At 32.1% G+C, this 25,912-nt stretch overlaps 1 protein-coding gene and 1 long non-coding RNA gene across 2 annotated transcripts in view; one reads left to right on the forward strand and one right to left on the reverse strand.

Moving 5' to 3' along the window:
• Nucleotides 1–10,178: 10,178 nt before the first annotated feature.
• Nucleotides 10,179–17,131, forward strand: LOC143237764 (uncharacterized). The gene is made up of 3 exons (XR_013020247.1): nucleotides 10,179–10,243; nucleotides 15,943–16,108; nucleotides 16,798–17,131. It is a non-coding gene; the product is annotated as an uncharacterized LOC143237764 (long non-coding RNA).
• Nucleotides 11,828–25,912, reverse strand: part of LOC143237763 (uncharacterized) — a 214,370-nt gene continuing 200,285 nt past the window's right edge. Inside the window, exons 6-7 of the mRNA XM_076477328.1 lie at nucleotides 25,528–25,765; nucleotides 11,828–16,369 (exon numbers count right to left, since the gene is read on the reverse strand). Coding sequence (XP_076333443.1) covers nucleotides 16,269–16,369; nucleotides 25,528–25,765 — 339 coding nt within the window. The 3' untranslated portion in view covers nucleotides 11,828–16,268. The remainder of the gene's footprint in view (nucleotides 16,370–25,527; nucleotides 25,766–25,912) is intronic.

A 25,912-nucleotide genomic window follows, 5' to 3' on the forward strand; every position in this document is an offset into this window, starting at 1 on the left:
TGTTTTCCTTGTCGTAAAATGTTCGTCAAACAATAATTTAAGATATTATTTATATTTTTATGTTATAATTACGCGCACAACTTGCGAGAATTTAGAATTTTCAGTGAATATTGAGTACTTCTAAGATAAATAGAAATTCTGACTTTGATTTAAAACGCAAAGCTACATAATGAGCTATGCACACTATGCCGATCGCGAGTATCGAACCATAAATTTTAGCGTTATAAATTTTAAGCTTACCACTGCGTTTTTCAGCGTAAAATTCAAATAGAGTCATTAATACTTTTTAAATCAAACGTATAAAACAGCTACATGATTTGCTTCTTTTACAGAAAAGACAAAAAATATTAAAATGTAATACTGAAATAATGGTAAATTGTAATGTTAGTTACCATGAGAAAAGAAATAGATAATATGATTCAGTATTTGGCATCGAATTTTGAGAAAAAAAAAGCCCACGGTAACTTTTGTGTTATTAGCATACATGATAATATAATCATTTTACGAAAATATAGATATAGATAAAAGGTTTTTTTTATGACTTTCAATTTATAATAATATACATTTTAATCTACGAAAATGTAATTTTCTCCTCTCCGTACTATTCAATGTTATTTTTATATTCTTTGCTAACATAAAATTACTATTTTATCTGCACGTTTTCCGAACTTTTGATAGTTATAATTTATATTAACATTACATGGCTATTATAAAAAAATCTGAAAAAAGTGTATTTCAAATATTCTTTTACTGAAACACACATTTGAAATGTGTTAGAAATGCTTTAAGTTTATATAATTAGTTCTGAAAAATACATGTGGTGAAGGGTTTTTAAAATTTTTTCTTTAACTTGTTAGTGTTCTTATAAACATCCTGAATGGAAAACCCTTATTTTATGCCCGTCCGAACTGGAAGCTTTCCATATTAACGTGCATTTATTTGAACTGAAGTTGATATAGAAGGAGAACAAAACTTGGAAAATTTGGTGAAAAGGTCAAAGGTTAAAAGCATATGAAAGTTTTACATTATTGTATCATTCAAACGCCTTATGTCAATATTATAGACTAGGCAAATCATGCCTAAGATTTAGAATATCGAAAATTAGCTTAGGGGTAAAGAAGATGATGAAACTCAAATAGTAAATCTTTAAGAGAAGGTGAGAATACAAGTAATATTTTGGTATTTAAGTTTGTCTTTGAGGGTTAACAGTGCTGAATGGTCTGTTATTGTATGGTTGATGTATAACAACTAATTCCATTCACCATACACTTCTATGCATGTTAATTACATTTTAACGTCAACAAAGCCAAGCACTTTAGTTCTATAGATTCCCATTTACAGTTATTTCTACAATGTTAAATAAAATGCCTTTGATTTCCAGGAGTTTTTAAAGATGCAGTGTATTATCTTAGCGTAGCAGTATGCTTCATTACATCAAACTAAGAATTCAATCTTACAGTTTATCGACTGAGAAGTATTAACAACGAATTTTTCAGAACATTAATAAGTCTGCATGAGCCTGAAAAGAAAACGCATTATTTTTTTTATATCTCGTGCAGCTATGTAATCACACATCAGTTGTTTTGGACAACCATCAAGTTAATGTTACGCACAGAATGCACGTGCATGTGATCAGAAATGAACACTATCTCGAGAACTAAATTAAAGTAATGGTATACATACATATAAGGTAAAGGTACAATAAAGCCAGGTTTCAAAACTGGTCGGGTCTCAAATTTATGTAACATTGAGTAGAAGGAACAGTTGATCTTTAAATTGGTTTGAAAGTATGCCAAACTAGCGTTATAAATGTGTAATACAGCAGAGTATAATAATTAGATTTTTAAGCAGGTTAGTCTTGAGAACACCTGGAATGTGCTACTTCAAGCTCGATAAACAAATAATTTTCGAGAAACGCCTTTCGCCTTATCGCGTTGGAGTTACTTGCAAGTCCGAAATTAAACAGTTCACCAATAAGTGAATGTTCCGGACCTCGAGGAAGCATCTGCGTCAAAGTGTTTATCGTTGTTCAGTAAAAATACTACGAAATTTATAATTTAGTAAAGTGATTTGTTGGAGTTCGTGCATGAGCTTCATATATCGCAATAAAAATGCTGGGCACACAATAAACCTGAGGCCGAGAGTATCGATTTTAATGAAGGAGAATTACAAACTTTAAGAGTCAGAGATAGAATATGCTAGAATCACCCATCTTGTGTAAGACGAGAATAAAAGGAAATTTATGGGACTTGAGAAAGGTGTGGCTAAATGTCTAACATAAAAAAAAAACGTATAGAAAGGCGTATAAGAGTTTATAACTGACAGAACCGAAAGCAAGAAATAAGTTTGCCGATTTTATAGTTAAAGATAATATTATATGCAGGCAAATTATCAAACTTTTTAATTACCTTAACGACCAGCTGTTATTATTCAACTAACTAGATTATCGTTTTGGTGAGGAGGGTAATTATTTATACAATTTCACCCTTGTCTCATCAGACGTCTTTATATGCAGCCATTAGTTAACACTACTTCTGAAGCTTTGTTTTAGTAAAAACGCGTTTAATACATATTATTTTATCAGTTGTAACACATTTCTGCAAGTTGTTTTGTAATTTTTAAACACGCAAAAAATCAGCCATTAAATAATATTATTGATACACTCATGATATTGAATTATCAAAATTTAAAGGTATGCATTTATTAAAAAATACATTAAAATAACACAACGTCAATAGTTACAGTTCTTATCTCTCATTTCTTTAAAATTACTTCTGTTGTTGAGTGTGAAAATACTACAATTCCATGCTTTCTTGACAAGAGTTTTTATTCCAAATTTCTTACTAAGACAAGTGGCCTTGTACACTGTATATATTATTTATAAACCAATTACAAGAAGAAAGATAATGTGGGCGTTTTAGTTAGATATTTATGGTTTATGGATAACTACTTATTAGTTTTGTATAGAAAAATAATGTAGCACTTGAGGAAATAAATTCGTTTCATAAGAATTTTAGGGTAAAAATTAAAAATCACGACCATATTCATGTGTAGGTAACAATATGAGTCGTTTTAATGGAATTTTTTTGCCATTTTAACTCATTTCACAAATAAAATTATGCTCATAGGAGAAGAGAAACATGACTTAGAGATACAAATGAGAACAAAACATTTACAATTTATTCAGACTCGATAGAATCTCTAGAAAGTTAAAAGAAACATAGTTAAACATGTAGGCTGTTGCAGGACCATAATATACGTCAATAATGTATAGACCGAAAGTGCAACTTAGCTCAGTTCAACAGAGATTTGTAACCACGTATTTGTACCTGGACGAATATCTGCGCTTCCTGTTGAGTTTTTGAGTAACAATGTATTTATTTATCCAGTGTAAAGTATGACTCTTCAATTATTTAATGACTTTATAAAGTAGTGTCCATTAAAAACAAGCTATGCCGAAGAAATTCTAAGATCAACAATCTGAATTTATGTTCTCTGAATGTTTCTCCATTCATAGGTACATGATTGGTTAACAAACTCATTCTTTTGTAGATTGAAATTACAAAAACAGGTCAATGATACGCCATTTATAAGAGATAAAAACTCTCAAAATTAAATGTTTTTAACCTCACCAATCAGATATAGTTATTGTATGTGTATATATATATATATATATAAACTGATTAATGGATATAAATGGAGTACTTGGAAGTAAAATTGACATTAAAACAAGCGTATCTACTTCAGAAATAATTATGAATCGGTTGTGTGTGACCAAGTGATTAGCGTGGCAAGACAGTGAATTTAATGGTTCATGGTTTAAAGTTTACTGCCGTTCCGGACTTTGGAATCGTGAGTGTGTTATGAAAGCGAAAGTCAAATCCCAGTATATGGTAAGACACAAGTAGATTAAAACTGATGATGGATTCTGCTGGTTAGTTGCCTTCCATCCAGCATAGCACGTCAAAATAAAGGATAGCTAAGTGTAAATAGATGTCGTTTAGCTTTGCTCGAACATACTAAACATGAAAATAGTCTTTAAAAGGAAAGATAAAGAACATGCAATTATGAACCTTTTTCAACATTGTTTTTACTTGAATAGAAACACGTACTTTTAATGCAAAAATGAAAATATTTCGTGATACACGGAAGAGTAACATATACAAGTTTAAAATAAATGCATTTTTTCTTTATACTATCAGTTATTTAATGTTTTAATATCTGTTCTTTGGGTCAGTTTTTATCTCTTCCGTAGCGCAGTGTTTTTATTTAAACATTATTTTCTACTTGTATTTCTTTTAATGCAGTATTTATAATGGAAAAGTTACGTGACACAACGTTTATAGACATATAGAAATTGTAATACGCTTTCCAAGAAAGGCCAGTAATAAACCTATTCTATTATAAATTCAATTTATTATTCATATTTTTCACAATGTTTTGATCTACCGCGTATGGTGATATATATATATATATATATGTATGTATTTATAAAATAATTAAACCAACGTTTCTGTTTGGTTTTCCGCTCAAAGATCATGCGTATGGACATGCTCCAATAATTGACACGCATACAAACATTGCATAATATAGTAGTAGTGTTATATGTAATTATTGCAGAAAGGAAAATCAGTTCTGGTTCTTACAAGATGCTGTAAGTGTTATGTATTAGTATCCAAGCTAAGAACATCAAGATATGTTACCTAAACATATAGAATATGTGTAAACACTTCTCGTTGATTCCAGTGTTTTATATACACTATTTTACTATCAGGATAAGCGTAGAATTTATAATAGCCTTGAAAGGAATAAATAAGAGTTGATTAAACATATAAACGTATGAGAAATTTGTTGGAATTACCTCTACTAATTCTGAAACATTTATAGTTAGTAAACGCGAATGAAAACTATTTTCAATATATTTTGAAATTAATGGAATGCAAAACAACCACTTTTAACATAGCTTTCGAACTGTCGTACATTAATAGATATTTTCAAATTGTGAATTAGTGGAACAGATGCAATTTATTTAAAAGACCGAAGTGTAACATATAGAGAATTGGGCTTTTGTTTTTTAATAACGTTAAGCTGTTCAGTGCGAAGTTCTGTTAAACAAGAATGAATACAAAACTGATTATAATACACGCGGACAGTTTGCAAGTACAAGAATCCCAGGAATAACGTTCTTAGGTATTCACCGATTACAAATAAATTATATCTATATTGAGTTGTATGCAACTGACTGAGACCACCGTTAGGTTGTAGCATGCATAACACATGCAGCAAGTGATGCTTAATATACGTAATTAAATTAAAAACTGGATAATGACAGCTATTGACAATCTTTAAAGGTCAAAATTCAGTAGAAGGATGGAAAAGTTTGGAATTTTTGGTGGTCATCGTATTAAGAATTTAAAGAGGTGCAGAACATTAAAATGTTGCACTGGTCGGCTAAAAACAAAAGCACGAATCACATGTAAAATAAATAGTAGTGTCACGTACACCCTCTCAGTTCTAGTACCAGAAACACAATCGCGTGGAGAAGGAAACAGCACGCTGTAGCATTAGAGTCAGCACAAGGAAGTAAAAAGCTAAACACTCCATCTTGTATGGCAACAGTTATCTCATTAGTATTAATTTCTTAACAAAGGACAGTTCTTCCAGAAAGGACTGTTTACCCAATGTAAGAGAGGTTAGAACAAAATAAAACATGCTCATCCTTTCAGCCGTGGGAGCGTTATAATGTGACAGCCAATCCCTCTATTCGATGGTAAGAGTAGCCCAATAGTTGGCGGTGGGTGGTGATGACTAGCTGCCTTCTCTCTAGTCTTACACTGCTAAATTAGGGACGGGTAGCACAGATAGTCCTTGAGTAGCTTTGCGCGAAATTCAAAAACAAACAAACGTTCATAATAAACAAAACATTTGTCATTTTAATACTGTGTAATAAGTAAACCGAATAAACAGAAAACTGTTTTGACTCATTTCTTCCTTTTTTATTTTGGTTACTAAAACTTGGAGCTTCTCATGCACTAGAAATGTAGTGAGAATATTTTTTCTGAGCTCCTATAAAAATCAACACGTTTATGAATCGAAGTAGTTTAATTTTTGTGCTTAACGAGAGAAATTGAACAGTTTTGGAAAGAATGTCTGGAATACCGTCTATTCTTAACCAATGCCCCTGTAATTTATATGCACACACCTATTTATTATTACATACATATATATTTCTAGCAAAATGTAAATCAAAAAGTTTGTGGTAAATTAAATGTTTGTTTTTCAGTTGTTTGGAGAAGGTCGATATTGGTTAAAAAGAGCGTTTAGTTTTTATTTTGTTTGGAATTTCGCGCAAAGCTACACGTAGGCTATCTGCACTAGCCGTCCCTAATTTAGTACTGTAAGACTAAAGGGAAGACAGCTAGTCATCACCACCCACTGCCAACTCTTGGGCTACTCTTTTACCAACGAATAGTGGGATTGATCGTCATCTTTATAACGCCCCACGGCTTAATGGGCGATCATGTTTAGTGCAACGGGAATTCGAACCTGCCACCCTAAGATAACGAGTCGAACGCCTTAACTCACTTGGGCAGGCCGGGCCTTATTCTGAATAATTTGAATCAACAGTTTTGAATGTTCGTGATTCTAAGCCGCGTGAAATTTTCCATAAATTTAAAAATGTTTAACACCCTCAATTTTATCAGGTAATAAAAAAATTCGTGTTTCTTTTCTTAGTAGTATGAACGCGAAATGGAAAATACAGTATGCACGTTTTTGCAAAGTTTCTTTGTCAGATACCTAAAATTTACTTTAATATGATGTACATTTAACTTGTATTTCACTACATTTTTGTCGTTAAGTTACAAAACTTCAAAAAGCAAACAACAAATACAATAACGAGGGTTAGATTGAATGTTTGCGACATGATAACTTAGTTACTACAGTCAGTGGATTCTTGCATTATAACTCGACAATTTAACAAAATATAATATTCCTAGCTCCAATGGATAGCACAATGAATTAAATATACGTGTGTTTAATTGGAGCAGTTTCCTACATCGTTTTGGTTGTAAATAAATACTTATTCTTGAAAGTATGCCACACCTGTGATGAATGAGGAAAAAATAAAATATAAGATACCTTCCCCACCTTCTGATTACTCTCGTTCTCAGAGTTCATATTGCATAGTTCAGAAGAAGAGTGGTTTGGTTTGAATTTCGCGCAAAGATACTCAAGGGCTATCTGTGCTAGCAGTCCCTAATTTAGCAGTGTAAAGCTAGATGGAAGGCAGCTATTCATCACCACCCACCGCCAACTCCTGGGCTACTCTTTTACCAACGAATAGTAGGATTGACCGTCACATTATTACGCCCCCACGGCTGAAAGGGCGCGCATGTTTGGTGCAAGGGAATTCGTATCCGCGAAAGAAGACTGGACCCTGGACTAAAAACTACTTTAGTAAATATAAACTGAAAAATAAATATAACAGAATCCATCAAATTATTCTAATCAAGCAAATAGTTTTAATTTCAGATAAAATTATTATTTAAAGTACAAAGATTTAAATAATTTATTCCTCTCCAACCTTTCATTTGAGTACATTTTTAGAAATACTGGTAGTGGTCCCGTATTATAAACTGTGAAAAATCTGGCTGTATCCAGCTATCGTAACCACAGGTTTAAAAACAAAACACGTTATGCTTCTACCAAAATGTTGCAACAAAAATTAGATGCATTTTAATGATGTAAATATATGAGAAATTGCGGTCTATTTGCATCTGAGACCAAAAATGTTTAACCTAGAACAAAGCTGAGCAATGACAGAAAGAGTCTTTCGAACTTATTTCATTGTTCTCACTTCTGAATTCTAGGTACCCATCTTTTGTAAACGTGAAGATGTTTTTCAATCCAAGAGAAAGAATTTGATTAAAAGTAAGAGACAAACGTTTACCTTTAAAAAATTAATCCTAAACTCTAAGGTAATTTCTATAAAATTTTATTTAAGTATAAAACAAATTATGGAGAAGTATAGGGTATGAAAATAAACAATGAACTTTAATAGTGAAAGAAAATAATTAAACAATTCGAAAGAGTAATCTACTGTCTTGTAATATATTATAGTGTCTTTGAGACTATGAAGACATACGCTTGTCCATTGGGGGAGCAAAACGAGAGAAAGAGGACTTGTAAGTGAACATGAACATGTGTACCCAATAAAAGTTTAACGGGAGCAAAAGGACTGGAAACTGAATGATAATATGTACCTGGCATAAGAAGTAAAATACAATTGACAAGATAATTATAGTTTAAAACGTGTACCTAGTAAACTTTAATGAAGACTCATTTTGTCCACTTTTAAGTCCTCCCTATCCCAATTTAAATTCTTATCATTTTTCTAATTCTATTTGTGGTCTGGCATGGCCAGGTGTGTTAAGGCGTTCAAATCGTAATCTGATGGTCGCGTGTTCGATTCCCCGTCTCACCATACATGCTCGCCCTTTCAGCCGTGTTGATGTTATAATATGACGGTCAATCCCACTATTCGTTGGTAAAAGAGTAACCCAAGAGTTGGCGGTGGGTGGTGATGACTAGCTGTCTTCCCTCTAGTCTCACACTGTTAAATTAGGGACGGCTATCGCAGATAGCCCTCTTGTAGCTTTGCGCGAAATTTAGAAAAACAAACAAAACAAATACAAATACCTAAATAGAAGGCGTTGCTAAGGGATAAAGAGGAAAGAAAAGTCTAAGTGGTTGGAGGTATAATTTAAAAAGGAGAATAGAGTACTGATAAGCAGGTTGAGCATATATAAATTACAGGGTGTCGACTTGAGTAAGGTGGGAAAAAATACTATTTTTGCAATAATTTACAATTTATACGTCTAAACGTGGTTATCATGTAATCGAGACAATTTAATATTGACTTAAATTCTTTCTGTAAAGGTTAGACTTCAAGTACACCTAGTATAATTCTCAAATTTTCAACTGTTTCGATTATAAAGCATTTCTATATTACTTTTTCAGACGAAAAAATATGTTGATTCACTATCCACTTTTGGTGTGGAAAAGCTGCAAACCATTTATTTTCGAATAGAGTTTATTCAGACTTGAGCATTAGTCCTAACGTTCTTGACCTTTTTAAAATCTCATTTTCTTGTTAAACTGATTTACGTTTTTTTCTTCTTGCGTATGTATGATTGGTGAAAGTCTGCTGTGCGTTGCTATGGTAACAAAAGTGTGTGACAAATGGCGTCACAGGTCAAGTCAAATAATATGTTGTGCGTTTTACTTTATGATTGAACTATACTTTCTTGCGGAGCTTTGGTAATACGGAGTTCTGTTACTCTTTGTTTCTAGGATAACATTAGTTTACCCACTAACTTTTATAAACATTGTTTATACCAGATTTATCAGCTTAAAAGGAGAATGAAATATATCGTTGTTTCATGTTAATGACGTGACAAAAATAAACAAATTCAGAGTTTCTGTATCTTTTCTGTGGTTACACATTAATGCTGTCATCTTTTTACTTCTCTGATATTTTGAGAAAAGATAGAATTATTTTTAGCCTTGTTATAAACAACGCTTTAACTAATTTATTTTTTTCAAAATCACGTTTTCGTTAATTAAAATCATTCTATTAACGATTTCATTTTGTTATACTCGACTAAAGTAAGTTAAAGATAAAATAATTTGTATCTTTGAGAATACTTATGTATTATTAGAAGAACCGTCCTTTACTTTAATAGTCAACTGAGCTTTCTTATCACATTTTACGTTAACTTTACAACATCCACAGTCTTTTATATAGTTCCTTTTTAACAGATCCCAAAAGTTACCAAATGTTAAAAGTGTTTGTTTTAGACTTGATTGCGTTTGAAACGTTTCTGTTTACTACTGCCCTGCAGAGACTTAGAAGACAGATCACGTTGGTGATACCAATGTTTTTATCTTATTCTGACGAAGACATTGTGGTCTATACGAGCTGAAAGGTTTTTTTTCCTGATATTTCTAATATATAAGACACCGGGTAAGGTCTGAGTTGGCTTTTGTTTGCTCTTAACTAGTCAGCTTGACTGGTTTTCGTGAATACCATGCGTCATCAGAAACTCTGAATTCACTGAAACTGGGCTATAAGCGAACAAAAGAGAGATTAAACCCTAATCGTTCCTCTCTTTACCAGGAACGGTACAGAAAAGCAGCGTTCTTGGAGACTCGTAGGAGACGCATCGGTGATCTTATCAAGGTAAGTCATTGGTTAAATGGTTGGAGTCTTAGAAAATGTCTGTTAGCTGAACCGTACGCTCAGCTCTTTTCGTAGCAATAATTAATCTCTGACCCAAGTGTACAACAATGTATTAAAGGCTAATATGGAGTCTGAGCAAAATCGTTTTGTTGGTTGATATCAGCCAATTAGGCTTTAATTCGGCTCCGACAGATAACTTATTAACTAAAGAGGGAATAAAATGCCATGAAGTCTTACTAATCATTTTTAAATATACAATCTTATAAGATTTATTGAGTACTTGTTTAAGTTGTTAAATAAATTTGGTGTAGCAAATGAAAATCCAACAGCTTCTGTTTGTTTCGTTTAGCTATACAATGGAATGTTTGTGCTCTTTTCACCGCCGGGAATTGAACCCTGGATTTTGACGTTGTAAGTCCGTAAATGTACTGCTGACACAAGGGGTGATCGTTCAGATTTTCATGATTAACCGTTAGAAATATTCTGTATATTCAGTAGGAGCTAATGCTTTCAGGCAGCGTATGTTTAAGCATATTTTAAAGATATAGCTGATTTATATCATGAAATATTCATGTTAACAAATCTATTTGCCTAAAATCGTTGTTTAATTACCACACTTCTACACTTTAATTTATAATCATCTCCAGCACGTGATCTTGTATTATAGAATTTGAATAACACACACATGTACGATATTGACCTAAATGATTTATTTACTGCAACTGAAGTCAGGACTCTGAAGCCACAAAATGCCTACGTTGTGATTTTACGTCAAATCATAAGATGATGACGCTTACAGAAAGATACAGTTAAAATATAATTGGATATAACACGATTACTTTTACTATTTTAATTTCGATCAATCGTAGATAGATATTCTGATTTCGTCCAGATATGAATTCGCTGTAAAGTTTACTTTTCTTGAATATACTTTTTGTTTGACTGTACGAATAGTGTTTTTGTATTAAGTAAGTTTCGTTTTCGTGGAGAAACTGTTTTAATTGCGTTCAAGTTACGTTTACAATCACGATGGCTATTATTATACTCTACTGAGCTACGATTTGCAAGGAAATGAATACTTTCTTGCGGGATTCGAACACTGGACTTGCGATCAAATGATAATTATACTTCTGTTATGTGTTCATTATAAAACAAATATAATATTTGTTTTCAGATTAATTCCAGTTTATGAAGAAAATTTATTTCTTACGTTTATCAATTTAAATGTTATTGTGAAAAGAAAACACATTTTACTAAACTCAAGCGATCAGAATTGTTTGTTCGCTTTTTAATGGAAATACGTTTGAAATACAAAGTCAGGAAAAAATTGACTCTTAGCAACAAGAATACTAATCTTTTGCGGGACTCAAAACCAAGTTCATTTGGCATAATTAATACTTTAAAGGATAACTGTCATCTGAAATGAGTTTCTTTAACGATAAGATCAATGTGGAAAAATTGACGGTTAACAGTACTTTAGTGTCTCGTCACCTAAACCTTGCTAAACTAACCTAGTTCGAACCTCCTTAATGAACGAATGTTTTCTTTAATAAACTCAGCTACAAAGAAATTAAACATCTGACATTACGGCTTTATTTAGTTTTTATTCTCTTTTTATCTATAACACAAGGGAGAGGATACAATAAAGTAACACATATAGATAGCTATAACACTGAGCAGTAAAAACTTGACACAAATAATATCAACTCTTTTTCTCATAAGATATCATAACATTTCAAGTGAATATACTTTACTGCAGTGGTTCCCAACCAGGGGTGCTCGTACCCCTTGGGGGTGCGAGATAACATTTCAGTTTTTTTTTTTTTGTTTATATTAAGTGTACTGTTCTATATATTAAAAAATTACTGTGAGGAGTGCGAGAACATATTAAAATTTTTTAGGGGTGCGGGGCATAAAAAAGGTTGGGAACCACTGCTTTAATATGTGTAATACCACGTTTCTGTTGACAGGTAGTTCACTAAGCTTGGTTTGTAACTTTCACTGTATTTTGTAAAATACAGAATAAGTCATTTTAACGCGTTATCGGTTCATCCTTAACAAGTTTCTAAATAACATTCAGTGTTGTTAAAGAACTTTCGGTCTAATGTTTCATCTATAAGTTTATCTCTGATTGTCAGGCTTGTAAAGAGAGTATACATCCTCTAACAATAACTCATAAAGTTTGTGTTATGTTTACTCACTAAAATAATTCACAATCACTATTTTATGCATTGTAGAGACTACAATAATAATTTGTTTTTACAAATACGTGACTAGTAAAGATAATAATTATTTTTACTTGACAGTATTTTTTTCAAAGATACCAGTGTGCTTCAAGTTTTAAAACGGAAGTTCTTATGACGTCATGGTTACATAATGATGCGCTGAATTATCCTTTCCTAGCAATAGTCCCAAATAAGTAGCTTCGTATTGGCTGAGCTCTATAACAAAGGCTTATTATAAACTAATTACTGGGATAAAATACTAGCTTCGATTTCATTTCACTGAGAGTGAATGATTTCCGATGCATTACAAATTTCCTAATAAAAGGATATTACAAACTATTCCATAAAACCATAAAAATACATCTAGTAAAACAGGTTATGTTAAAACTGTTGATATTTGGCTTTCCAAGCTGAAGAAATAGACACTTATGAAAATAAGAACAAATGAAACAGTTCTGGTTTAGTACGAATTAAGTTTCGTACTTTGTTTGTGTTAAATCTTTTCTTCCTTAAACACTGGATAGAAAACTTTAGTGGTAATAATTTTATTATTATAGTTTTATTAGTAGTGGATACTCCCCAAAACCCTGCTTGATTAAGATACAAATAACAAAAATACTAGGTTTGTGGTATTTAACTCAAATTGTATCCAAACAGGTAAAATATTTCTTCATTTTATCAAGTTTTGTGTGTGTTTTCTTATAGCAAAGCCACATCTAGCTATCTCCTGAGTCCACCAAGGGAAATTGAACTCCTGATTTTAACGTAAATCCAAAGACTTACCGCTGTACCAGCGGGGGAACAATTTTTATGAAATGAAAACTCTTTCTTTGTTTCATTTTTAAATGTTATAACCTGTAAATTTTCTAAGATTGAAACACAATGCAAAGTTTTTGTTAAAAAGTATTGATTACCATTAATATTTTTGTTGAATTTCTATAATAATTAGAATCCTTTATCTTCATTGTATGCAATGAAGAACTCGAATAATATGCGCTAGCTTGTAACCTTAAGCTTCAATTTCAATACATTTTATTACTAAAAGATGATTACTAAAAATATCGAAAAATAAAACAGATTGTATCATATTAAAATTTGAGGGGTATGTAAATAGACTATAGTTTATACCTAATTTGAGGAGCCACACTTTCTACTATTTATAACAGCCATCTATATTAGGTATCGCGTTATTCTGATGAACATTTCTTAAGCTCGAGATTATTCTAGAAAAATAGAATATGTTAAAAGGAAGTAACCGAAACTAAGCAAAGAAAAATGAAAGAAGATTAAAAAGAAATAACATGATAAGAAAAGAAGCAAATGATTATGAAATGCAAGAAGTTCTAAAACATCGATGTGTTAATTGGATTTCTTAATTGAAATAAACAATTTCTTTGTCACAGCGAATTCTTTAATTGAACAAAAGCAGTTAAGATTTCATTGAACAAAACCATTTAGGCTTAAGAGTTATACCTAAGTTTTTAAAAATAATTCATACTTATTTACTTATTCCATTTTAATTATTGTTTATTATCTAGTTTTGTTTTAACGATCATGAAGAAATTGGTTTACTGTTCTTGGTATTTTTAAATAAAAGTTAAGTAAAATAAAGTGAAAAAAAAAACGTGAAATGAAGGATCGAAAATCTGTCAAATGACTTTAGATTTTCACATAAAAGAAACCTTAAAATTAAACGTCAGAATTCATATTTTTATACAATTCTAAAACCTTGTGTGTATTTAATTTTTGTATATGTCTGTGTGTTGGTTTCCCAATAAGTTAAACTAATATTGATATTGACTCACAAAATATTACTATGACCGAAGTAAAGTCGTCGTTATATTTACACTGTAGGGATATGTCAATAGACTTCAGAAACCTAGACATATAAGATCCATAGAGTCAGATCCAATACACGTAACCCTTTCTGTGGTAGCTGGAATTTAAAAAAAAATCTGTCTAACTGATTGAAGTTCATCTATAATATTTTACGTAGTGCATTTATTAGTACACCATAACTCAAAAATTCATGAACCAAATTTACCTCACATCCATCATAAGAATTTATCAATTACGTGTCTCATATTCCACTGACCAGGGTGAGTAAACTAAAAGTTTTCTGACAGGTCTACAGGTTAGGGTTTGTTACCCTGATGAAATATTTTAAGTGAAACATTGGTGTATGGTAAAATATCGCCAAAAATTTCTTGCAAGAACTATTGTTTGGAGATTTGGAGATTTTTGGTAAGTTTTCCAGTTTCAGTTACGAAAAATAGACAACTTACGAAAGTTATTATTACCTGCATATGATATGAAGGTCTAGCGAAATTCACCTGTGTACACCTGTTTACGAAGACACTGGTCAATTTATAAAAGTTCATTGCGAAGAAAAGAAATTTTACTGATGTTGAAGGTAAAATAGATTCTTCAGGGTTTAGACCTCAACTCTTTTATAATACAGAAAAATTTGTCATGTTTGTATCTGCATGATAATTTTATGTTTATCTTTCAGAGAGATAAACTAGGCAGTAGAGTCCTAATCAGACATTTCTTATTGTTGTTTTTGAATTAAGCACAAAGCTACACAATGGGCTATCTGTGCTCTGCCCACCACGGGTATCGAAACCCGGTTTTTAGTGTTTTAAGTCCGCAGACATACCGCTGAGCCAGTGAGGGGCTAACATTTCTTATAAATTATCCTTCGAGTATGCAAAGTTTTGAGGTTTTGATTTCATAATTTTCCACCACAGGGCATAAAATTTGTGAACTGCATTTAACTTAAGTGTACAAGAAGCACACTTTAATAATATATTAAACAGATATTACCACTACCATTCTGCAGCCGTAGTTTATATAAGTTTTGTAAAGATACTGGTCGGCAAACCATAAGCTTCAAATACTGAAATATCGAATGATTTATGATTTATCTTACTGTATTACTAAAAACAAAGTCAAAATGGATAAAATTTGATTAGCCTGAAATCTGGTGGACTGAAATTCTTTTTTATTGTTTCATATATATATATAAATGCCTATATATGTATCAGTTTGTGCGCGAAATTTATATTTTCCGTGGTTTTATGTAAACTTCACAAGTGTTCTGAAATTTATTAGCACAGATTGCACAATTCTATGCGGATACTTTATGAACGGTGTTAATTCTGTTTATTTTCCACAAGTATCCATTTGTAGATTTGATATAAGAATCTATTCGAACTGAGAGAATGGGTTTAAAAGCAAAAAAAAAACATAAAAGAAAATGTCGAAATACATCACGATGTGTCGTTACAAACACTTAGAGCAAATCCAACATTGGAATTCACGAGGTCGGCGGTACTCGTCACGATTATTCAACGTTGATTTATCATAGCGTTGTCAGACTGGGGACATGTTAAAGACGCATAGAAATTCTTCTTTTGATCGAAAAGAGAGGCTTACAGTTCTATATATATATATATGTTCCTCTTTCTACAGCCATGTAATTACCTGGGGCATGGAAGTGTGAGAAGCAAAGAAAAGACAACATAGGCAGTCCTGCTCAATTTATGCACTATTCTTAACCGACTACCATAGAAACACGCAAGCACGTGATTGATGGGGTCTGCTTCACTTCTGGTAGGAAGGGAGGTTGGGTAAAATGGTAGGTAATTTTGGTTGGCCTATAACAGGTACATTGTTCTTTTTATCAAAGTTGCCTCTTACATGAAAAATTTTGTCCATTAATTTCACCAAAGGAATATTACTGTCTTGGTGTCTCCTAAGCTGTGGTTGGAGATGTTTCGACCTTGAATTGAGTGTGTTTACAACTTTAGGATCCAAAAACTGTAGGCAACTGACACAAAGGGCAGGACACGGTCTATAGAATACACTGGAACCATGGATTGAGGAGCAGAGTCTCGAACTGCAGAGGAAAAAAAAACACACAACAAAACGTTATTTTCCTAAGTCTCTATATAGCTATACCTCTTTTTTTATTTACCAAATCTATCAATATTGTGTGTGTTTATATTTTATATGTATCTGTTTTTATATTTTAATTTCTGCCCATAAGTTTGATGTACTGAGTCTTTTGGAAAGAGATTAATTGATTTCATCGTATATAGTTAGGGGTATCAAAAATATAAACCTTCACCATAACAACATACACTTCTTCTCGTGTTATATTTTAATATTCTCTCTTTTAGCTACGAATGGTGTGTTGAATATTGTTTTTAAATGAAAAAAAATGTATTATGTTGTTATCACAGTTTTAGCACACTTCTCTGTCCGTGTTTCCCTTCTGTATTTGTTTACTTTAATATTTTTGTATATTCTGTTCTTTTTCTGTAGATAAAGATCAGATAAGGCTGTATTCGTCACCTTTGTGTTCAAACATTTCTCCCAAATGCTGTTTGGTTATAAGGAGTATATATAATGCAACTGGTAGGCGTGGTTTTATACACGGAATGAAGTTTCCTTTCGTGTTCACTTTTTTTTGTAATCCACTAATAAAACGTTTTTCGTTTTATTACTAAACACGAAGTTTCTATGAGAACATTCCCGTTTCTTCGTTATTCAGTTATTTCTTTTTTCATATTTTCATATTTTTCTTAAACCTAAGCAAATCTCTTCGAACTATTCGAACCTGTTCGTTGTTACTGTAATACTGAAGAATATATCTTAACACCACGAATAATAATGTTTCTTCAGAAATAAATCTAATAAATCTATGGAATTTTACTTAAAATATTATACATTAAAGTATTACAAAAAATATAATTTATGAACGACTCAAGGTAAAGTGGAGAGTTTTTTAAAAAACAGATTAATATCAAACTAATTTGGATAGAACATAGGTATATATGTATATAATATTAATATTGAACAGTCAAGTACAAGAAAACAAAATCAAAAGGAAGAACTGCGTCATAAAACAGCAAATCCAAACCTCTGACTAATGATAATTTCTTATAAACAAAAATAAAAAAAACGCTGACCTCATCGAAAGAATCCCCAAGATACAGGCTATAATGTATTCTAGGTTTAGTAGGAAGTACGACCCACATTGCGGTGGGGATACACCGTCTGTCAGTCTCACATGAGAAGTAATTAAATAATAAAATTATGAAAGGAATAGAAATATAAATTAGGATGTGAGTGCTCAGGCTCCCAGCATCCCACATCTATATCACCCCGTAACTGCCTACAGACAGTTGTGGGAAAATGACTGCTCTCCAAAGTTTGTCTGTTTTTTGAATTTCGCGCAAAGCTACTTGAGGGTTATCTGCGCTTGCCGTCCCTAATTTAGCAGTGTACGACTAGAGGGAAGGCAGCTAGTCATCACCACCCACCGCCAACGAAAAGTGGGATTGACCGTCACTTTATAACGCCCTCACGGCTGAAAGGGCGAGCATGTTTGGTGGGACCGGGATTCGAACCCGCGACCCTCAGATTACTAGTCGAACGCTTTAACCCACCTGGCCGTGTCGGGCTCTCCAAAGTAAAGAAGAATAAAGAAAAAAACTATTACCACTTGAGGGTAAGTAAGTTAAATAAACTTATCTACTAATGTTGGCATTCCAGTCCTCATTATGGTGGTAAGGCACTAATTAGTAGCCCAGTAGATAAATTATACTAGTATATAGATACTTAACCAGTTATCTAAACTAACTAGTATAACTTCCAATCCCTACCTGGTCCACTGTAACTACCAATTTTCAGGCTCTAAACAAGCCTATGCACGCGAAAAGGTGTTCATCCACATATAATAACGCCAAGCTGTTTAAATGACCCTACTAACAGCTAAAAATAGTTATCAGAAACTTTCAGTAAAATTTTCTTAATTTTCACTTCTTCATATTTATTAAATACATTCTTATATTGATCACAAAACATTTCAATAATTTTATTCAAAGTTTCTTTATTAGATCCGTTAATTATTATGTTTTGTATCAATATTTCAACATCAGAAATAAATTATTGTAATTTATTACTACTTTTATAAAATCTGACTAACTGTGAAGTTATAATGCTTATCGCAGAAGGTTGCCCCGGCATGGCTAAATGATGAGGGCGCTCGATTCGTAATTTGAGGCTGGCGGGCTCAAATCCCCATCACACCAAACATGACCCCCTTTAAGCTATTCAAATTGTAACGGTCAATCCCACTATTTGTTGGTAAAAGAGTATCCCAAGAGTTGGTGGTGGGTAGTGATGACTAGCTGTCTTACACTGCTAAATTAGAGACGGCTAGTTTAGATAGCCTTCATGTAGCTTTGCGCGAAATTAGAAAGAAACAAACAATATAACAGAAGAGTATGGTAGCTTATTATTATAAGAAGATAAACCATATATTGGAAAAACAAAATATTTTCTTTTATCAAAAACATTTATATTGATACCATTATCAATTATTTAAATTTATAAATATAAATAATGTGCTTCTGTAATAAATACTGAAGTATTTTGAATTTATAATTATACTGGGTAAATAGTGTTAGTAAAATTATTTATACTAATTAAATCATCTATATATCTGTAACTTAAAGCAAAAATATAGGGTTTATGTAATTTTCAATTAATCTATTTTCATAAAAATAAAAATATAAATTTGCGATACAAGTAGACTAGTTATCTCCCATTGGAACTCATGTTGCTTGTTTAAAAACCTGGTTATTGGAAAACATATAATTATTATAAATGCAAAAACTTAATGTATCTTGTATGTTTTTGGATCTAAATTTTTCTTTTTGTACTATGAAAGGATAACAGAACTGTTTATTAATGAATTTATAACAAAAATTAAATCTTTTAACAGAATTGTTGTATTGGTGATATCAAATGTTTTGAGATTCTTTACTTATTCACAAGTTCGAAGATATTCTAAAATAGTTTCGTTATTTTTCATTATCCAAAACGTATATTTCTTCTTATTAAGAATTATATTTTATATTTATTATTGCCCGTCCAAGGCCAACATCACAAACCCAACTTGAATTATAAGAAAACAATGACATTAACACAAAACAAAAGTGTTTGCTTACTAGTTAATGGGTGACATTGCACTTTCTATTAAGATACATATTCCATTATGTATATATTCTGAAATTGCATTGCACATATATCTTTCATTAAAATAAGTCACACATTTTGCGTACATATATGATGCCACTTCACAATTTTCTCACAGTCTCATGATCGGGAAACACTAACATTTAAAAACAAAATAACAAAGACCTAGATATATTCCTAGATAATTGTTGAATCCTTTGAGTCTTTTTTCTTTATTTATGTAAAAAAATCGTTCTTCAGCTACACAATTCTTTTCATTTCTATGTTAATAGTTAAAATATAGACAACTATTCATGTATTTTAATGCAAATGTAATATTTTGATAATTATTTCTGAGATATGTAACTGAATTTGATTTTACATGGATTGATTTCGAAAGCAAATTTCCTTTTTCTGTGGTCAATTTAACGGTAATTTAAAATGTCTCAAAACAGATATGTGTGTTTTCCCAGCGGAAAAAAAAGGAAACAGAACAGGTCCACAATTCTGAATCCACTAAAATATTGAAGTCAGCAGCAAAAACCAAGTCTAAGGATTAGATTCTTCACGGATCAGTACGTCTATTTCAAAATTTGTTTTCCTTCTTTTGATATACTTTCATTTCATCTGGGCGTAGGTCTCTAATAAGTTAAGAAACGTCAAAAATAAAATTTCCAATTTGTTCTTCAATCTCAAGTCCAAAATCATATCTGATCCCAAGCCAATATCAATCGCGAATGTCAATTCTGTGGAAGAAAACTAATCTAATTCAAGGAGTGTTTACCGTTCACAATCAATAATAGAATTTTTAATATGTAACAATAAATTACGTTATTAAATATTTGCTTTAGATGATTAAGAAGCCTTGAATACCCAACTGAGTTTATAGGAAATCCAGTAAAAATTGCACTTAGTATTACGTGCTTATTCCATAACTTCATAATTAGTAACGGAATAGTTTGAAAATTTTAATATCAGAAAAAGTTTAGATTAATTCAATTTGCAGGCCCGTCATGGCCAAGTAGTTAGGGCACTCGACTCGTAATATGGGGGACGCGGTTTCGAATCCCAGTCACACCAAACCTTTCAGCGTAGGGGTGTTATAATGTGAAAGTCAATCCCACTATTTGTTGGTAAAAGAGTAGCTTAAGAGATGCCGATGGGTGGTGGTGACTAACTGCCTTCCTTCTAGCCTCACACTGCAAAATTGGAGTCGGGTAGCGTAAATAGTCCTCGTGTAGCTTTGCGCGAAATTCAAACAAACAATTAAATTTAATCATCTTTCGTGGTTCTAACTTTTTGCTCGATTTGAAGTTTTGAAATAAAATATTTCTTTTCTCTTATGGATTTATACAGGATTTATGATATGTTTCCAGTTCCTCGTTATTAATCAGTGCAACAACAAAAACGTTTTGCTGACAGACAGTAAATCATAATTTGGTATTTAAGGATTTGCTATTATTACGCCTAGTTGGAGTCTACTGTAGCGGTAAACGTCATAAAAATTGAGTACCAAGCTTTGTATTCTACAAACACCGTATAATTATGTCAAATATATTCACATTCTCTCTGAGGTGTAGGCTAACACATAATACATTAGATACATTATGTAATTAATAAATGAAAAACTAATTTATGACCGGTGAACATTTCACGATATGGCGATGCATTATTCAAAAGTTTCAAGTGCCTACATTTTGAATCGAAATTACATATCCTAATCGATTTTTGAATAACATATATGATAGTAATTTTTAAGACAAATAGTTCAGGATAGAATAACAAATATCTATCTACCACTAGCTGAAGCTAGTAAAGCATAACACCAAATACAATAGTATTTGAATGTTTTTAGATGAAATAACAATGGTAGAATGCTGCTTATATATACCTATCTCTAAGTGGCGTGAAAGACTGAGTGTATACACACTTAAAAGACTGTTTTACATTCTTACGTACGATAAGGATATTACAAAACTGACTATAGAGAACTGAAACTTGCAATTCGAACAAAAGTATTGGAAACAACAACATGATACAAAATCTAAGGCGGCATTAAGTCGTTTTGTTTCTTAAATTAATTATGAATATAGTTACTTTTAGTTATGTAACAAACAAGTTGAGCTTTCAACATTTCAAGAAAGATACTTCGATTCCTGAAAAAAAGTCGCTGTGAGTTACAGTGTTTGGAAAACAAAAGTATGAAATTGCAAATTTTATGCAATGGTTTTAAAAATGGCGATTCCCACATTTTTTGTAAAACCGTTTTAGGGTATATTTGACCAATTCTTTGTCGTCCAGCATTAAACTAAACAGTGGACTATCTCTGTTGTGCCAAGCACCGGTGTCGAAACCGAACAGTTAGTGTTCAATGTTTTCAACCTGAGCGACTTCAGAGAGGCTCGTTTTAGGTGTATGATTAGGCAAGATTTAAGGCATAACTTGAACTTTGACATTTCATTCAAAGCAATATTACAATTTTCAAACGGAATGTTTGAATATTATATTTTGTTTCTATTAATTAGTTCAAGTGAAAAACACACGCAGGCCCTTAAGAAATTGCATCAGAATCGGTTAAATAAAAACTTGGGAAACCTTATTTTTGCTTTGACTCATATCGTATAGATAACATTATATCGAACAACTACTTAACAATGTATGACAAACATTTATACAAAGAGCCAGACAAACAACGGAATGTTAAGTGCTAAAATATCCTATGGATAACAAACAAAATTTGAAATATTTTGAGAGCAAAGATATTATCCAACATTATGAGTTTATGTTGGTATCTACCAGCTGTTAAAATTCACAGTTAAAAGTACAGTTTAATTTGTTAAGTTTTTATTTCTAAACTGCTTCAAAATACATTAATAAGATGATTATGTTACGAGGAAAATGCTTTAAGTTTAACCAAAGCCTTCGTTTTATTTTTATATTGGTTTACCTTAATTATTTGTCCTACTTTCATGTATATTTACTTGTGTATACTTACCTGATTAGATTTATACAACTTATTGTGTTATGTCGTGTTTGTGCACAATTTTGTAAATTGATACCTTAGATTATTATATATTTTCATCAAAATGGGTAGGACTTTGTAAAGGATACGGACATGTATATAATACTGGAGTTTATTTTTGTTTTTATAAATTTCCAAGAAAGTTTATGGCTTATGATTGCTGAGTTTTGTGCTAAGGCATATTATTTGTTGAGCAAATTTTTGTTTTTTTTATAAATAACTTAAATTTGACTTGTCTTAATAATAATTTGTTTTTATTTTTATTTAATTGTAAAATGAGTGTACAAGACTTTGTAATTTAGGTACAACCTTAATATATAGTTAACATTTAGCATAATAGATGAAAATAAACGTATAATTCTACTCTAGTAGATTAACGTCACAGCGGAATAAATGGTTACTTTCGCCAGTGTGAAAAGAGAAATTTGCTAAGACTAAACATTTAATTAATGGTATTTCACTATTTTACAATATACTGATATTTTCGTGTTTAGAATAAATTAATAAACCTACTATATTTTCCTCTTCACCTATGTTTATTTACTTTAAAAGTAGTTTCATGAACATATTGTTTAAAATTGATGCGATTCTTTTATGTACTTTAAAAGTAAATTGGACAGAATAACTGTTATCATCAGCCATAAAAACTTGACCCTTCTTAAAGAAGGATGTATTTTTCGTGAAAGAGATACTACGTTTAACCCAGAGAACATTATACGATTAATTAAAGCTCTTCAATGGACCCCTGAAACTGTCGTTCAGGGACAATGTGTACTGTTTTGACTAAGACAAGTTAATTAATAAAGTTACCTGATGGACTCTAGTAACTGTTGCTCGAGGACAATGTGTATTTTTTGATTGAGAGAAGTTCGTTGATAAAGTTGCCTGACGGATCCTTATAACTGTCACTCAAGGACAAGAGTTGTTGTACCGACTAATCTGAAACACAGTTTAGCGCAATCTGAATGCTGAGCACTTATTTTGAAAATGGAAGAATTGTAGATGAAGTATATTTTTTTATTACTTTACCTTTTTTAAAATCCACTTTTAGTTCCCTCAGTGACTTTTGACAAGGGTGGAAGAAAGTTGACACATATAAGTTGATTGATGCCATTTTGATACCCAATGTTTAAGTATATCACACTTATCAGATTTGTAACACCAGTTTTAGAATTTAGTCATTTTATAGGGGAGTGGGCTTATGTGTCCTAATACAGCGTGACAAGTCAGCAGTGTTGTTAACGAGAACAACTCCCTCTTTGATCACAATGACGATTCGTTTCGAACAAGCAGGAAAATTTCACCATAAGCCATTTCTAGACTTTTCATTTAATCTTAGGCCCGGCAGGACCAGATGGTTAAGGCACTCGACTCGTAACCTGAGGGTCGTGGTTTTGAATCTCCGTCACACCAAACATGCTCGCCCTTTCAGCCGTGGGGGAGTTATAAAGTGACAGTCAATCCCACTATTTGTTGGTAGAAGAACAGTCCAAGAATTGGCGGTGGGTGGTGATGACTAGCTGCCTTTACTCTAGTCTTGCACTGCAAAATTAGGGACGGCTAGTGCAGACAGCCCTCGTGTAGATTTGCGCTAAATTTAAAAACAAACATTTAATCTTTCGCTGAGTCGAAACATAGCTTCTCTCGATACACTTTATTGTATTTTAAGTGTTTTGAGGAAAACCTTATGTAACATTCCATTTGTGCATTGAATCCTAAAACAAAGTTTTTGTGTCATGAATTTCCACTACTTATTACATTTAAGATTTTTTATTGGTATTTGTAACCCAGATGGTATGCTTATAAGGAAAAGCATTTCCTTAGTATAATGCAACCAAGTATATTTGTACTTTAGCTAAAGAATCTTCTCATGGTTCTTTTAAACAGTATTCTATCACTGGACATTAAACATCTGTTGCAAGGAAAAAAAAACAAACGAGTGGTTTCTTAAATGCGAAAGTTTGAATGACACATTCTTTTGTCTGATACAAAAATATATACACTTCCGACAGTTATATGATAAGGAATTTCGATCTGACGTCTCGGAGAGCAGAGTATTTTCTAGAAGAGTAAAAGTTACATACATGTTAAAGATTATGTTATTAAAACAGTTCGTTAAATATTACTATAATGTGTTATTAACACGGTTCGTTAAAGATTACTACAATATGTTATTATATTGTAGCCCATGGAAGCGGTTCGTTAAATATAACTACAATATGCTATTAACGCGATTCATTAAAGGTTACTCAAATATGCGATTAACGCAGTTCGTTAAAGATTACTACAATATGTTATTAACACGGTTCGTTAAAGATTACTACAATATGCGATTAACGCGGTTCGTTAAAGATTACTACAATATGCGATTAACGCAGTTCGTTAAAGATTACTACACTATCTTATTAACGCGGTTCGTTGAAGATTACTACAATATGTTATTAACGCGGTTCATTAAAGATTACTACAATAGGGGATTAAGGCAGTTCCTATAGTAATTTGTCTTTAACATTGACCAGAAAAAGAAAACTTGTATTAGCTTTCAGAAAAGAAAAAAAAAACTCATAAAAATTTGGAAGTTATTTGTCATGTTTTATTCTTTAAATAAATATATATATATATATGATATGTCTACTTCGCATCACTTGAATTCCCAACTGAAGAGCGACCGTGTAGCCCGGCATGGCCAGATGGTTAAGGCACTCGACTCGTAATCTGAGGGTCGCAGGTTCGAATCATCATCACACGAAACGTGTTCGCTCTTTCAGCCGTGTGTACATTATAAAGTTACGGTTAATCCCACTAGTCGTTGGTAAAGAATAGCCCAAGAGTTGGCGGTGGGTGGTGATGACTAGCTGTCTTCCCTCTTGTCTTACCCTGCTAAATTAGGGACGGCTAGCGCAGATAGCCCTGGTGTAGCTTTGAGCGAAATTCAAAACAAACAAGCGACCGTGTAAAATGTGTACTCAAAAGAATATTTCAGAATCATTTTGATAATTGTTACTTACCTTTACTAACATTTTCACTAATATGAAGAAGTCCCGAGGCTTGTTGTAACCGGCCGCCAACCACAAGTTCCTCGTCGCTCATCGTGTAAACTCTGGGAATTGTGGCCGAACAGCGAATTCTCATGTTGCTATTGACAAAATGATGCTCTTTAACCACGAACCGAAGACTTAAGGTGGAGCTCTCCAAACCGTCAGCGTGAAGTATAGTAGAATGTGACGTTTCATATTCAGGACCGACCTGGCAGTTCAAATCCAAGAAAGAAATGGATATAAAACTATTACCACAAGAATGAGTGAAATATTTTCCAGTGTAAAGGGAATTAATTAAATATAAATTGAAACTCACATAGTTTAATTTGACATTTGTTAATATATCAGTTTAATT

Source organism: Tachypleus tridentatus, chromosome 13, assembly GCF_004210375.1.
Source record: "Tachypleus tridentatus isolate NWPU-2018 chromosome 13, ASM421037v1, whole genome shotgun sequence".
NCBI classification, from domain to species: Eukaryota; Metazoa; Arthropoda; class Merostomata; order Xiphosura; family Limulidae; genus Tachypleus; species Tachypleus tridentatus.